General features: G+C 38.9%; 1 protein-coding gene across 2 annotated transcripts in view; it reads left to right on the forward strand.

Annotated features, from left to right (window-relative positions):
• Positions 1-14,130, forward strand: part of rhbdl3 (rhomboid, veinlet-like 3 (Drosophila)) — an 84,876-nt gene that overhangs the window by 63,994 nt on the left and 6,752 nt on the right. For both annotated transcript variants that reach the window (XM_085410176.1, XM_085410177.1), the window contains one exon: positions 6,782-6,894. In XM_085410176.1, coding sequence (XP_085266302.1) covers positions 6,782-6,894 — 113 coding nt within the window. The remainder of the gene's footprint in view (positions 1-6,781; positions 6,895-14,130) is intronic.

The raw sequence follows: 14,130 nt of genomic DNA on the forward strand, positions 1-14,130 counted from the left end.
CTACAAGAGTCATCGCCATGTCTTTCTCTTCGTTTCTGTCAGCGCTCTCACACATTCGCTGAAAAAGAGACGTCAGGATAATTTAGAAACAGAAAAACACACCAAGTGATTGAAGAGAGCGAGAGAGAGTTATCAAAGCCGAGACGCAGAGAGAGGCTGAGAGGCCAGATTATGCTAGCTGCTTTCCTTTTGGATTCTGCTGTGACACCCGAACGTGCCTGAGCTGCTGACTGAGGTTTGGCTGGAAGGACTCTCTAGCTGTGAAGGGCACAGGGTGTCTGTGTTTGTGTGTGTGGGTGTACGTATTTGTGTGCAAAGCTATCATTTGCTTACAGTCATCACATTGAACCACAAGCTGTGAGCAGATTAGGGTCCATTTATGGCAGCCGCACACCTCTTTTATCTTTTGTTGTTTTTGAAATATTTAAATGCTGGGTGCATGTCTCTGCGACTCTGTGATAGAGCTGCTTAATCATGGCTGACACTGTAATCATTTTGGTCACTACTGAGGTCACGGAGATTTAGTGGCTTCTGAAACATTGTGCATTTGTTTGAATTTTTTCTATATTTGTTGTTCCTCATTGGTTCCCTTGAATAAAAAGTATTTCCAAGCAGATGAATAGGCTTTACCCTTTCTAGTTGACCAAAGACTCTTTTTCTCTTCTTTCAAAGCATCATAGCTGGGAGACTGAGTCTGGGCTCTGAGGTAACAGTCAAAGCCAAGCAAAATTGTGCATTCATGACCAACGCGATTATAGTAATAGAAAAATAGAACAGCAATCCGCAACACAGCACCTCTTAAATAAGTTGGGACAGGGCCATGTTTGCCACCCTTTAGTATCCCCTCCTGTTTAGACGAGAGACCAGCTGCTGAAACTTTGAGAGAGGTATGCTGTCCCGTTCTGGTCTGATATAGGCAGCAGGACAGAAATACAATATGGATTTTTGCCCATGTCCCTTGCACACAGATTATTTTTATGACATTTTTTGATGAAGTTATTTAATATAGATGATGAAATATTCAGTATCAACAATTTTAAGTTGAGGAACATTATTTTGAAATTGCTCCAGACCCAGTTTTTTGCAGATGGGTTAATCTCTGCTCATTGTAACCTCTGAGAAACGCTGCCTATCTAATATCCTTTTTTTATACTCAATTATTTTACTAACTGTTGCCAATTAACATAATTACTTGAAAAATGCTCCTTCAGCTGTTTCTTTTTGGTACTACTTACTAGAGATGGACCAATCCGATATTACGTATCGGTCCGATACTGACCTAAATTACTGGATCGGATATGGGAGAGAAATAAAAAATGTAATCCGATCCGAAGTATCACAAAATTACCTCACAAAACGCGCTGCTTGGCATAACCCAGCTCAGCGCATCGGAGCAGTATGTGTCACGTGATAGAGCGGCTGTTGTCTGCAAGACCTGTCTGCGGTCTGGTGGAGCATTTGGAGCCGCACTGCTTCCAAACCGCGGCATTTCGTCTCGGAGAAAACTATCCCAGAAAAGTAAAGCAAGTGCGTAAGTTCATCTCAGAATGTTTGCATAGTATTTCCACGTTAAGCTTAACAACTGATACATGGAGCCACAGCTGGACTGGCCATCGGAGTTCCATATTGAGGTACAGCTACAATGAAAAAAAGACACAAAGCTGGAGTTATTATGTCCTTGCTGCAAAGCTGGCTCTTCTCTCATTCTCTTCCCCTCCCTCCCCTGTTGCTACTTCAATCATGAAACTGATCATTGATCAGGTGATCCGCTTTTCTGTCGCAACTCCGGTCTTTCTTGTTTATTTATCGCCCACTTTGCGCTAGAAAGAGGAGACCAGCGGATAAACAACAGCAGCACATTTAAGCTTGATAAGCTGTCGTTAGAATTGATTTAATATTAATTTCTAGTGCTGTTTGCTGGAGCCACAGCTAGTGATGGTAAATTTGATTTTTTTACTGAATCGAGTTTTAATGAGTCACTCACCAAAGTGAATCGAATTTTTTGAGTCATTTGATTCACTTGACCAGAGAGTGCAAAAAATGTACATTTTCACTCAAACTTAATTTGTTTCTCTTTTCATGTATATCATACTGCTAAGATGAATGATTCTAAAAGAAAACAACTATTTTATAGAGCAAAAAAAATTCTAAAGGGAACATTTATTTTGTTTATTTTTATTTTATTAGTATTTTCCTTAAATGTGTCAAATATATATTTTCTCATCTAAATGTCCACTGTGCTGTAAGCCAGGGGGCGGTAATGCGCCTTAACATTGGTTGCCAACCAGGAAGAAGCACAGGAGGGAGGGGGTGAGTAGCTCAAATGTGCTGTTAGCATGTTAGCAGAGCGATGCTACTGTGAACCAAGGAGCTATTGTCTTGATGTGAGCTTCTACTCAGGGTTTTTTTTCTTCCAGCTCAGAGCAGAAATATTTTTGTTAAGATACTGGATGTTGTGTTTTTCTCCACAATTTTAATTATAAGCTAGATATATTTCTACTAATAAAATTAGTTTGCTAACTGCAACGGGGATGAGTCAGTTGGGCTTGTGAATCATGATTCATGAGTCAGTAAAGTGATTCTCGAGTACTGAACGATTAGTTCATGATTCGCGGATTAGCATTAAGTCGATTATGCATCACAGGGTGGAGGGTGGTTCCCTGTTTTCTTTTTGCATAACTAAACTATAGGGTTTGTAACCCTATTAGTTAGGTTGTTCAATATTTATGCTAAGTACTCTTTAAAATACCAGAATAGGGAGGATGGTGTAGGTTTAAGTTTGCTAGATTGATCAGTGTAGCTGAACTAGAAAATATTTTGGGTGCAGTGTATTTTTTGCATACAGGTATAACAGAATAGTTTTAGTGTTTTGTTTTTTAAAACTTGAGTGTGAACTTATACAAAATGCAGCAAGATATTTATAAAAAAAATTGTATTGATTACAAAATACACTATATCGGATTCATATTGGTATCAGCCGATATCCAAATTTATGATATCGTTATTGGTATCGAACATAAAAAAAGTTGTATCGTGCCATCTCTACTACTTACTTTTCCAGCCTTTTTATTCTCCCTGTCCCAACTTTTTCTGAGATGTTCTGCTGCCATCAAATTCAAGAGCTGTTATTTTTCATTTGAAACATTTAATCATGTTTTCTGTGGTCTGTTGTGAATAAAATATGGATTTACTGGATTTACATTTTACGTAGTGCCTTAACTTATTTGGAATTAGGGTTGCAAAGTTAAAAAACAAAAGAATGTATTTTTTTTAATTGTATTCATCAAACCTGAAGATAACCTGAATACGGGCAGTGCAAGTTTCCATCATGATGTACCTCACTAGGAAGTGAACCGCTTTCATAATCCTGAAAATCCGGTGTTAACCCTGAAATTACCTGTAAAAAAAACAAATTTGGTACTTGTTTTTTTTCTGGTTATAAGCATTTTGTTTCCTGTTGAGCTATGGTAGTGATAAGTTTATTAAATGAGAGCCAGCTTGGCGTCAAGTAGACTTTATCTCAATTTATATACAGAGATTGTTTGGGTTTTTGTTTGTTTGTTTGATTTTAATTAGGATATAGCTTACATAAACATGCGCACACTGTCAGATGAGGAAAAGTTTCTTGTCTTCTGTGTATTCCTTGTGTCTAATAGGTGTGTGTGTGTGTGTGTGTGTGTGTGTGTGTGTGTGTGTGTGTGAGAGAGACTTTTTGGACTTGTTTTCGGGCTGTTTATCCTTTCACCTCCCTTTGCCTCGCTGACAGCTTACCAATGTATGAACTCAGCCTTTTGATGAAAGTTTTGGAATAATGAGGCCAAAGTGGACAGTTACAAAGGAAATGCTACTAAAAAAAACCATAAAAATAATGAGAGATTTTTTCCCCTGAGGCCACTCTCTTTTTTGTCTAAAATTCAAGCGTTTGTCTTCTATATATAGTACTGTATATCTCAAAGGACTCATATCTCACATTATGCTGTTTAGCTTCTTTTGCTGTTGTGTCATAAAACATGAGAATTAAGTGAAAAGTGAATTAATCACTTTTGTGATTAAATTATGAGACGTGAGTCATGTAAGACTTTGATATAAAACATAAACATTTACTCTTGGGGACATATTTTTTCCCCTTCCTATATGGCTTTTTTTCCTTTCTTTGTGACATTCAAGTTGCCCTTTTTTTCTGATAATGCCTTTGCAAGCTCTGTAGCGTTCATGAAATCATGTTTTCTTCTTCTTTGAGGAGGTAGCTCCCATTTACTTTTACACAGTGTGAAAAACATTTCCCATCCCAGTAAACATGAATCCAGAATTTGATTCTTATCAGAGTTTCTGTTTCACTACTTCTTCGTGCCAGAGTTCAGTACGTTTCCTGCCAATCATCCGCAGGAGGAAAAAGAAGTGTTTTGCCATCACAGAATTTTTTATCACTTTCATGTCTTCACTTTTAAAGTTTACAGAAGAGAAACAGGAGAAAAAAGTTGCCTTTTAAAGACTTCTATGTCTCATACAAGGAATTTGTCATGAAAGTGGTCATTTTTGCACTTTTAATGCGACATAAAACTAATTAAATATGATCAAACAGCATGTCGCTTGAGAGAAATGCAAAACCCAACACTTTCATGTCTGTTTTCATATTTGTCAAGATTAGGCAGACGATACATGTTTAAGATTTGGAATTGAGTGCAATGCTATGTTGTGTTACACATTCATAAGTGAGTGATAAGGCCACATGGGTTTTCTGGCTGGGAAATTGTTGATATTCAAGTTTCTTTCATTGCAAATTTGGGTAAAAATCATTATAAATGTATCATATGCGATGATATAGCATGCTTATTTAGATACACTAAAGGTGGATTTGTGTGTTTATGACATTATGCAGTGTTTAAAAGCTGCAATGGAAAAACAACTGCTTTGAACCACTAATAAACAATATAGTAAGAAATTTAGTTGTTAATTATGAGACACTTAATAGATGCGTGCACACACATTAACAAAGCATGTAATCCTGTCAACAGCTCAGCAGCACAGATTCTTAAGTCATAAACTGACTGCAAATATTGGCTTCAGAAATAAACCTCAATGGAGAAGTATGCAAACTGACCAACCTCCATTTCTTCCCCATCTTTCTTTCTTTTTGTGCAGATGGAGGAGGAATATTAATTTTTATGGAAATGTTTTTAAGCCTTAAAGGCAAAAACAAATCCAGGAGCTATGTTAATCAGCAGAAAGTGTGTGTGTGTGTGTGTGTGTGTGTGTGTGTGTGTGTGTGTGTGTGTGTGTGTGTGTGTGTGTGTGTGTGTGTGTGTGTGTTTTAATTCAAAATAACATTTGATGACGTCTATGGCAACAAAAATTTAAATTCTAGATACTCTTCAAAAATTTTGAAAGAGTAGTTGTTAAAGAGCTAACTGATCATCTGCAGAGGAATGGCTTATTTGAAGAGTTTCAGTCAGGTTTCAGAGCTCATCACAGCACAGAAACAGCTTTAGTGAAGGTTACAAATGAACAATTAGAGCATTCTGTGTGTATTACAGGTACTGCGCTGCAGTGGTTTGTATCATATCTATCTAATAGAGTCCAATTTGTTCATGTAAATGGAGAGTACTCTTTACACAATAAGGCACAGGTGTCGAACTCCAGGCCTCGAAGGCTGGTGTCCTGCAGGTTTTAGATGCGTCCTTGATCCAACACAGCTGATTTAAATGGCTAAATTGCCTCCTAAACATGTCTTGAAGTTCTCCAGAAGCCTGGAAATGAACTAATCATTTGATTCAGGTGTGTTGAAACAGGGTGAGATCTAAAGCCTGCAGGACACCGGCCCTCGAGGCCTGGAGTTCGACACCCCTGCACTAAGGTTAATTATGGAGTTCCACAAGGTTCTGTGCTAGGACCAATTCTGTTTACATGCGTCCCTTAGGCAGTATCATCAGAAGGCATAGCATACATTTTCACTGCTATGCAGATGACACCTAACTTTATCTATCCATGAAACCAAAAAATACACACCAATTTGTTAAACTGCAGGAATGTCTCATAAAGACCTTGATGACTTCAAATTTTCTGCATTTAAATTCAGATCAAACTGAGGTTATTGTACTCGGCCTTAAAAAGCTTAGAAATATGGTATCTAACCAGATTCTTACTCTGGATGGCATTACTTTGGTCTCCAGTAACACTGTAAGGAACCTTGGAGTCATTATTGACCAGGATATGTCCTTCAATGCACATATCAGTTTTCAGGCCCCTCTTCTGTGGAACCAGCTTCCAGTTTAGATTCAAGAAACTTGTCAAAATGACAAGGGGCTGTTTCTAGGGAAGAATGTTTCTGGAATGACACATTACTTTTTTCCAAAATAAATCACACTACACTATAAACTGGGGAGTCTGAGCTCCATTTGTTGTATCCTGCTCTGAATGTATAGGCTGTATAGAGGGTGAATGTAGCATCCACATCTGAAATTGATGTAGAAATGTATAAAAGCTGTACTTTCTAATGAGAGAACACTTCCCTGATGACTTTAAATTCCTCAAATGCTTGTTTTAAGTTTTATTTAATGCAACATAGGGTTCATTTTGTAAAACATGGTCCTCGTTTGATTTAAAAAGGAGGACAAAGTTGTGGTCTTCAAAATCCTGTTTCAAAATATTGAAAACACAAATGGTAAAACTTTGAGGCCTCACAGTGTGACCTCAATAGCTCATGTGCCACTCACATTTCTGCAATGACCTTTTTATATTGCTACTGTATTAAGTGCAGGGTTATATATTTTTCATGTTACAGGATTGAACACCTGAGCCTGAACATGGCCATGCAGCTGCTGGTGGGCGTCCCTCTAGAAATGGTCCACGGTGCCCTGAGAATTGGACTGGTCTATGTGTGTGGTGTGTTAGCAGGTAGGTGTGTGGCTTCACTGTCTCTCTGCTACCCAGGGACGAAAACATAAACAGACATGGCGGGGTTTTCCCTTTCAGCTCCGTCGTTGTTCCATCTGCTTGTTTTATGCATTTAATCACCTATCAGATTTCATCGTGTGTTGGTGGATACTGGTCAGGGAGAGAACTGTGCATATGTGTGTGGCATGTTCAGGACAGATGGTCTTCTGTTTCTGTCCTCCTACCAGACATGGTGGGATGCAGGGGGTTCTCAGAGCCCTTATTTAAGCCCCCACGTCCTCCATATTCATTCAGTAAAGGGCAGAGCAAAGAGAGTCATCTCAAATAAAGCTCAATCAGAGAAACACACACAGTAATAATGAAATCGGGGGGGATGAAGAAAGAGAAACGTGATGAATTCTTAAACGCTAATAACACAGAGTCTGAAGAGGAGAGCCGGGATATGAGAAATGCAGAAATGGATGTGAAGCAGAGCTGGGCGAGAATTAGGAGAGGAACTACCAATGAGAAAGCAAAAGCGGACACAGCTTTGAACAAAATGTCACTGCTCCCTTCCTACTCCCCTATCAACCTCAAGCACTGGTGCAATTTGAGTGTTCAGGCCCGTTCAGCTGAGACAAAGCATGTGTATGTGTGAGCTCATAAGCACCGTTTTTCTTCACTGAATCTGTGATCTCCAGCACAGTGATCAACCCCAGTGCTGTTTTCCTGTTTTTTTCCCCCCCTTTTATTTGGTACCCTGGGGTGTCATTTTTAGCAAAACAACTGGAGTGGAAATATTGGGCTACTTTTTGAGACGAGACTTAGAAACATGATGCCTCGTGGCGGGAAATGAGGGTTTTTACTGATAGACTGAAAAAAAATGATTGTGTGATATGAATCGCAGCCGTTGAGGTTTTGTTTAATATTCATGAACATTTCTCTCTACACGTCTGCGAGCCCCCATTGTGTGTAAGAGAGTGTGTGTCTGTGCGTGCACGCACAAGGGTCACTGACAAACACCCCTGGGGATACCAGCTGCGGCGGCCTGTAGCATTAACCTCACAGTGAAATGAGGACGGAGCACATAAATCACTCACACTTACATATGCACACAGACACACACACACACACACACACACACACACACAAATGTCTGTTAATTAGATATTGACCACCAAGAAGAAGAGGGGAGTTGCAGTGTGGTTGTGCCGGCTGCCATGTTTGCGTTTCTTGTGTCTGACTGAGCTCAGCAGGTAAAATTGGGCAGCAGAAAGACTCCAACCAAAATCTGTAATATTTAACAAGAACCGGATGTTTGTGTATGTGGCACATATACAGCACATGTATTGTGTAGACTGTAGATTTATGATTATCTTTAACAGAAACTTTCTAATAGTAAACAGTAAATTAAATTTAAAAAAAGGAAGTTTTCACTGAGGTTTAATGTTTAGTTTTTGCCCCTTTTAGCCTAAATTATATTAATCTTTTACATTAAATTGCCAGAAGTGTTTCCTTACTATCTGTTCTCACTTACTTACTTTTATTTGCACTGTTGTGGATCCTACTCAGAGGTGCCAGTAGTTTTTTTTAACATGAATGAACCTGTTTGTGGAGTATTTGTATATGATTTCAAACATATGTGTAAAGGATCTTTAAAAGAATTACTGTGAGCTTTTTATTCTTTACACTAGATGCTTTTATCAGTGTAATAAATCAAATATAAGGCCGGCTTTAGATTGTTTTTTGTCTTTCAAACAGTCGAGGTCATTGGAGGGGCACAATTTGAACTTGTTCACAGGGACACATGGCCATAAACATCTATGAGGTCATCAAGCTCTGGACCTCAATTTCTATGTATTTATTTACTTTTAAAACGGTACAATAAAAATTGACATGAATCAGCGTTTGAGACTTAAGGCGGATAATACTCTGAAGAGACTCTAGTGAGTTATGGCCTGCAATATAGCCCCTCATGCATAACTCATTAGGAATAATAATTGACTGGTTTATGAGGAGTTAATCAAAGGCGCAATAGCCACAGCCACTGAGCAAGTAATTTTTTCTCTCATGATAAGTGTAGAATATATATATACTGGAAGTGCTGGGTATACAAGTCTGGCCTAAGTCTTCGGTCAGAAAGACTGCAGCAGTCCAGGAGTTTAGTTCACTGTCTTTAATGAAGCTTCACAGAAGATATGCACTGATAATTGTGGCAGGTGCAGTATCGGTGACTATAAGCATGGTTGTCTGGAAACAGAAACAGGTAACACTATAATTAGCAGGCTCAAAGACAACCAAACAACAATCAGAACACATCATCTACTCAGACACAGCAATATTTTACAATGTCCACAAGGGGTCGCCGTAAGACCAGAAGTTGGCTAAATAGCACATATTTTCCCAGTTGCTAGTACTAAGGCAAGCATGTGGCAAGCTAACAACAGCTAAACTAAACAATAAACAACAGAAAAATCCTTTAACCGCGGGATATAATCATTGGGGGAGATTCTGGCCACTGGTATTAACTTAGTGCTTATTAATTAAATAATTAAATAAACCTACTAACGTGGTAGCAGTGTACTGAGGCATAACTTTAGCTTAAACATACACAAACAACTATAACTATTATCATACCAGTTAACCTGTCAAAGGCAATAACACTTACAGTCTCATTAACGCACACGGAATCACACAAACTGCGATACAACTGCCATGCTCTGCTGCTGCTTTTCGTCCCTCACTCTCCCTCTGCGTGATGCGCACATGATCACTGGTGCGCTTGGTTCTTGCCTCTAGACATCCTGAGGCCGAGTCAGCAGGGAATTTGCACAATAAGGAATAATTGACTATTTTTATTCTAATTTCTATTCTTCTTTTGCATTGTTTAATTTCTCATTGCTACAATGACAATAAAGTTTCTGAGTCTGTTTCAATTCAACTCAATGTAGACATACATGTGTATACAAAAGTGTTTTCAGTTTTTCTATTTTTGGTTTTGTTTGTATCACAACTCTACGAACAATTCTCTTCAGAACAACAGAGTGTACAATTTTAACAAGCTTTAAATCAATATTTGGTAAGACCACCTTTATTTATTTAGTGCTTGCTCATAGTGGGTCGTTGGATTGTTGAGGTTTTCTTTGTTTTCTCGGTTATATTGTGTTACAATATAAAGCATCTTGAGGCAACTGTTGTTGTAATTTGCACTGAACTGAACTGAATTGAATTCTTCCACGTGGTCTGGCCTCTCTTAGAAAAGCTTTCATGCAAGTTTCTTTAAGTACTCTGGAGGAACAGTTCTCCAGATTTTTTGAAGAACACGTGATAGCTCTATATCTTTGTTTCTTCTCTGTTCTGTCATGGGATCATCTCTGTCAAGATGACACACTGCTTCCATAAATGTTGAGGTCTGGGTTCTGGGGAGGCAAATATAATGAATATTAACAAAAAACTTTGAATTCCCTACATGTTTTGTTTGATTTGAGGCCATTTAAACATTTTAGCTTAATCCTTATATATTAGGGGACAAACAGCTACTCTGTTGCTGCATAATGACATAATTTCCTCACATAGGTTACTATGTGAGGAAATATTGCATCAAACAGAAAAGGGCTCAGCTGGCACATACAGAGGTTAAGGCATAGTTCAGAGGTCAAGTAATGACTCAGAAAAGGGTGTCTGACCCTCTAGGGCTCACACACACTCTGACACTTTAATGTCATAGCTCCCCTTATGGAAAACAGACAAGAAGTGGCTTTTCAGAGCAAAGGATATAAGACAGGTGCAGCAGTGGACAATGATAACTAAGACTCAGACGAGACAAAACAGACACACAGACAATAAAGCAGCTACACAAAGTCAAAGACTTGACTATGGGCACATGGGGGTCACTTACAAAGGGCACACACATAAAACACTACTGTAAAGGCTCGGTATATTCAGTTGGCTCAACATGCAGCCAAGCTGTTGATTTTTCTCATTATGAGCACTGATGTGCGTTATTATTTCTCCTCATGTGTCTGGCTGTTTCGCTGCAGTTTGGAAGAAGAGCCAAGAAAAATGAGCTGCCACTTTCAACTGTAAAACCTACAGGCCTCCTGGGGCCTGCTGAATGACTATGAGAGACCGTGTCCTTGTCTGTGTGTGTGTTTGTGTGTGTGGGATTATGTGCACACAGAAGCACACTGCTAAAATAATGTTATTAAACCAAGGTAATTACAGAGATGGAGGTCACCCTGCAGAGACACACTTCCAAAACACAGGAACTAGAAGGTGGAGTTGCTCTTTGTGTGTGTGTGTGTGTGTGTGTGTGCGCGTGTGCGTGCGTGCGTGCGTGCACGCACGTGAAAGAGAGAGAAAGAGAGATCTGTTAGGGTAGGAATCTGATTATCTTTTTTTTATTTGTTCTTTTTTGTTTGTTAGGTTGGGTGCCAGTGTTTAAAAGTAAAGGATTAGATATGGTAAATGGCCTGTATTTGTATGGCGCTTTTACTAGTCCCACCTAGGGACCCCAAGGCGCTTTACACACCCAGTCATCCACCTATTCACACACTGGTGGAGGCTAACCACAGCTGCCCTGGGGCAGACTGACAGGCTGCCATATCGCGCCATCGGCCCTTCTGGCCATCACCAGTAGGCGGTAGGGTGAAGTGTCTTGCCCAAGGACACAACGACCGAGACTGTCCGAGCCAGGTCTCGAACCGGCAACCTTCCGATTACAAGGCGAACTCCCAACTCTTGAGCCACGATCATCAGAGATGTAGGCTTCTGAACAGAGCGGTGATAACAAGCTGGTCCATCTCCTCCTTAGTCTGAACGATGGCATCCATGTTTTCTAAAAAGAATGTCACATTTTTGTTGGTTTCTACTTTGCTTCAATGCATTTTTAATGACCTTTAGCCCAAACAGGACGGTGACTTTTCTGGATCATGTTACATATGGCTTCTTTTTTGCATGCTAGAGCTTGAACCTGTATTTGTGGATAGTATAACATTTGTGGAAATTACTGGAAGTAATTCTTGAGTCCATGCAGTGATTTCAGTGACAGAATATTTCATGTTTTGCCCCATGCTTTTCCCATCAAATACCAATGTTTGGCCTTATCCATTGTGGACAGAGATTTCTCCAGATTTTTGATGATATTATGTACTGTAGATGATGAGATATTCAAAATGTTGAGGGGCATCAATCTAAAGTTGTTCAACAAACTGGTGAACATCTGCTTCTCTAAGATGCTCCTTTTATTTTATTTATTTTTTTATTCACATTTTACAACATTTTTGGAATAAGGCATGTATGAATGATAAAGTATGGTGTAATAAATTCTGTACATCAAGGAGAAATAGCAATAGCAACAGAAATATAGGAGAAAGTAAAACTGAGCATTGATCAAACTGGGTTTTAACATTAATTTAAACATTATGGGATTGGCCAAAGGTGCAGAATTATAGAAAATATCCAGTTCAAGAGTTTCCATTCCATTTTAAAAATTTAATTTGAATTTATTGGAACCAGTACCAGACATTAAAAAAATCGAATCTTCATCTATAGAAAGTTAATAAAGCATCTGTATCAAAATCAAGATGGTGAAGAGAAACGGTGGAGAATAACCCCATTAGATTTTCTATGCGTTTGAGTATATGATGCACATTTTATTGTGTATTGCTTAAAGGAGAAATATGTAATATGCATCCGTATTCGTACTTTGAGAACAAGAGTGGAAGAACACAGAGTGAATGTGAGAATATTTATCTGCATCTCCTTGTGCTCTCTTTCATAGTGTGGGCAGTTGTGTGTTATGTACTTTGCATCAATACAGTAAACATTCAGTGCCAAAAAGTGAAGGAAAGGAAAAGAGAAGCAAAGTGTAAATGAAGAAAGGAAATGAGTGAGAGGAAAGGGACGATAACAGATACTGTAAGTGTTTGGACATTTGAATAGCCCAGCTAAACATGTCTGCCTTTTTGTTTCCTTTTATTCCATCTCTTGTAAAGTGAGTGCTGTGAGAACAAATGTGTCTCACCCTCTGAATGTCCGCATGTTTAAACTTTGCTATGCGTGATTGGATCTTTTGTGTATGCAATGAATTGCCACCAGTTGCACAAAAGAGAGCAGCTCCTTGCTGCTGCCCAATTTGCTTGGATTGCTTTTGTCTTACATTAAATTATAGCGTGTGCTGTTACGGTATGAGTAAGCCTCAGTTCACGGAGGTCTGTATATAATACACCCACATTAAATAGCTAATAGCAAAGCTGCCAAAATGCTATTCACAATAGATATTCAGTACACGAATGGTCACAGCTGGTGTGAAAGCAGTTTAAATTAGACATATTGTCAGAGTATTTCCTCTTGAATAAATTAAAACTCAAGACTGAAATATGTGACACAAAAATCAAGAAAGTCTTGTACCATGTAGCATTCTGTCATATTATAGAAAGTTTGCAGCATATGTACAGTTTGGTCCATTTCTAAGATGACATAATGTTTGTAATTTTGAGTAATTGGACAAAACTAACATAATTTCAAATATAAAGATTTTTTAAGTACTTGGATGAAACTCCTTTATAATCAATGACTTACTGAAGTCTAGAGCAAATGGACATCACCAGATGCTGTTTCCTTCCTTGAGGACTTATCCCAAGCCTTTACTGCCGCCACCTTCGCTTGTTTGTCGGACTTTCTAACTTCAGTTTTCTATCTTCAACTTAAAACCATGCTCTTTTGGGTTGAGATCAGGTGACTGACTTGATTTTATTTCTTTGTCTTGAAACACTTGTGGATTGCTTTTGCTTTTGGGTCATTATCCATTTGTGCTCTGTAGCTCAATCAGCGTTGCAGCATTTAGCTGAGTAGGTGATATTGGCCTCTACACATTAGAATCCATCTTCCTGCATCTATCAGCAGTCACATCAGAAACACTAGTTAGCTGGTTTCTATTGGCAGGTATACATGCACAAACCATAACATTGCCTCCACCATGTTTAACAAATAATGTCTGGTATGTTTTGGATCATGAGCTGTTCCGCTTCCACCACCAGCTCAGTTTTCATCTGTCCAAATATTTTTTTTCCCAGACCTGTGCAGGGCTCTTTTAGAAAGTCTAATATGATCTTCCTGCTCTTGAGTGTAACCAGTAGTTTGCGATATGTTCTGTCGTTACAGTACATTGGTAGTGGTTGTTTACCAATCAGAAGGTTGGTAGATCGATCTCCGGCTCCTCCAGTTCCCATGTCTAAGCATCCTTGGGCAAGAGCT

Source organism: Rhamphochromis longiceps, linkage group LG6, assembly GCF_057381845.1.
Source record: "Rhamphochromis longiceps isolate RC_006_pf linkage group LG6, R_longiceps_female_GT1.1, whole genome shotgun sequence".
Taxonomy (NCBI): domain Eukaryota; kingdom Metazoa; phylum Chordata; class Actinopteri; order Cichliformes; family Cichlidae; genus Rhamphochromis; species Rhamphochromis longiceps.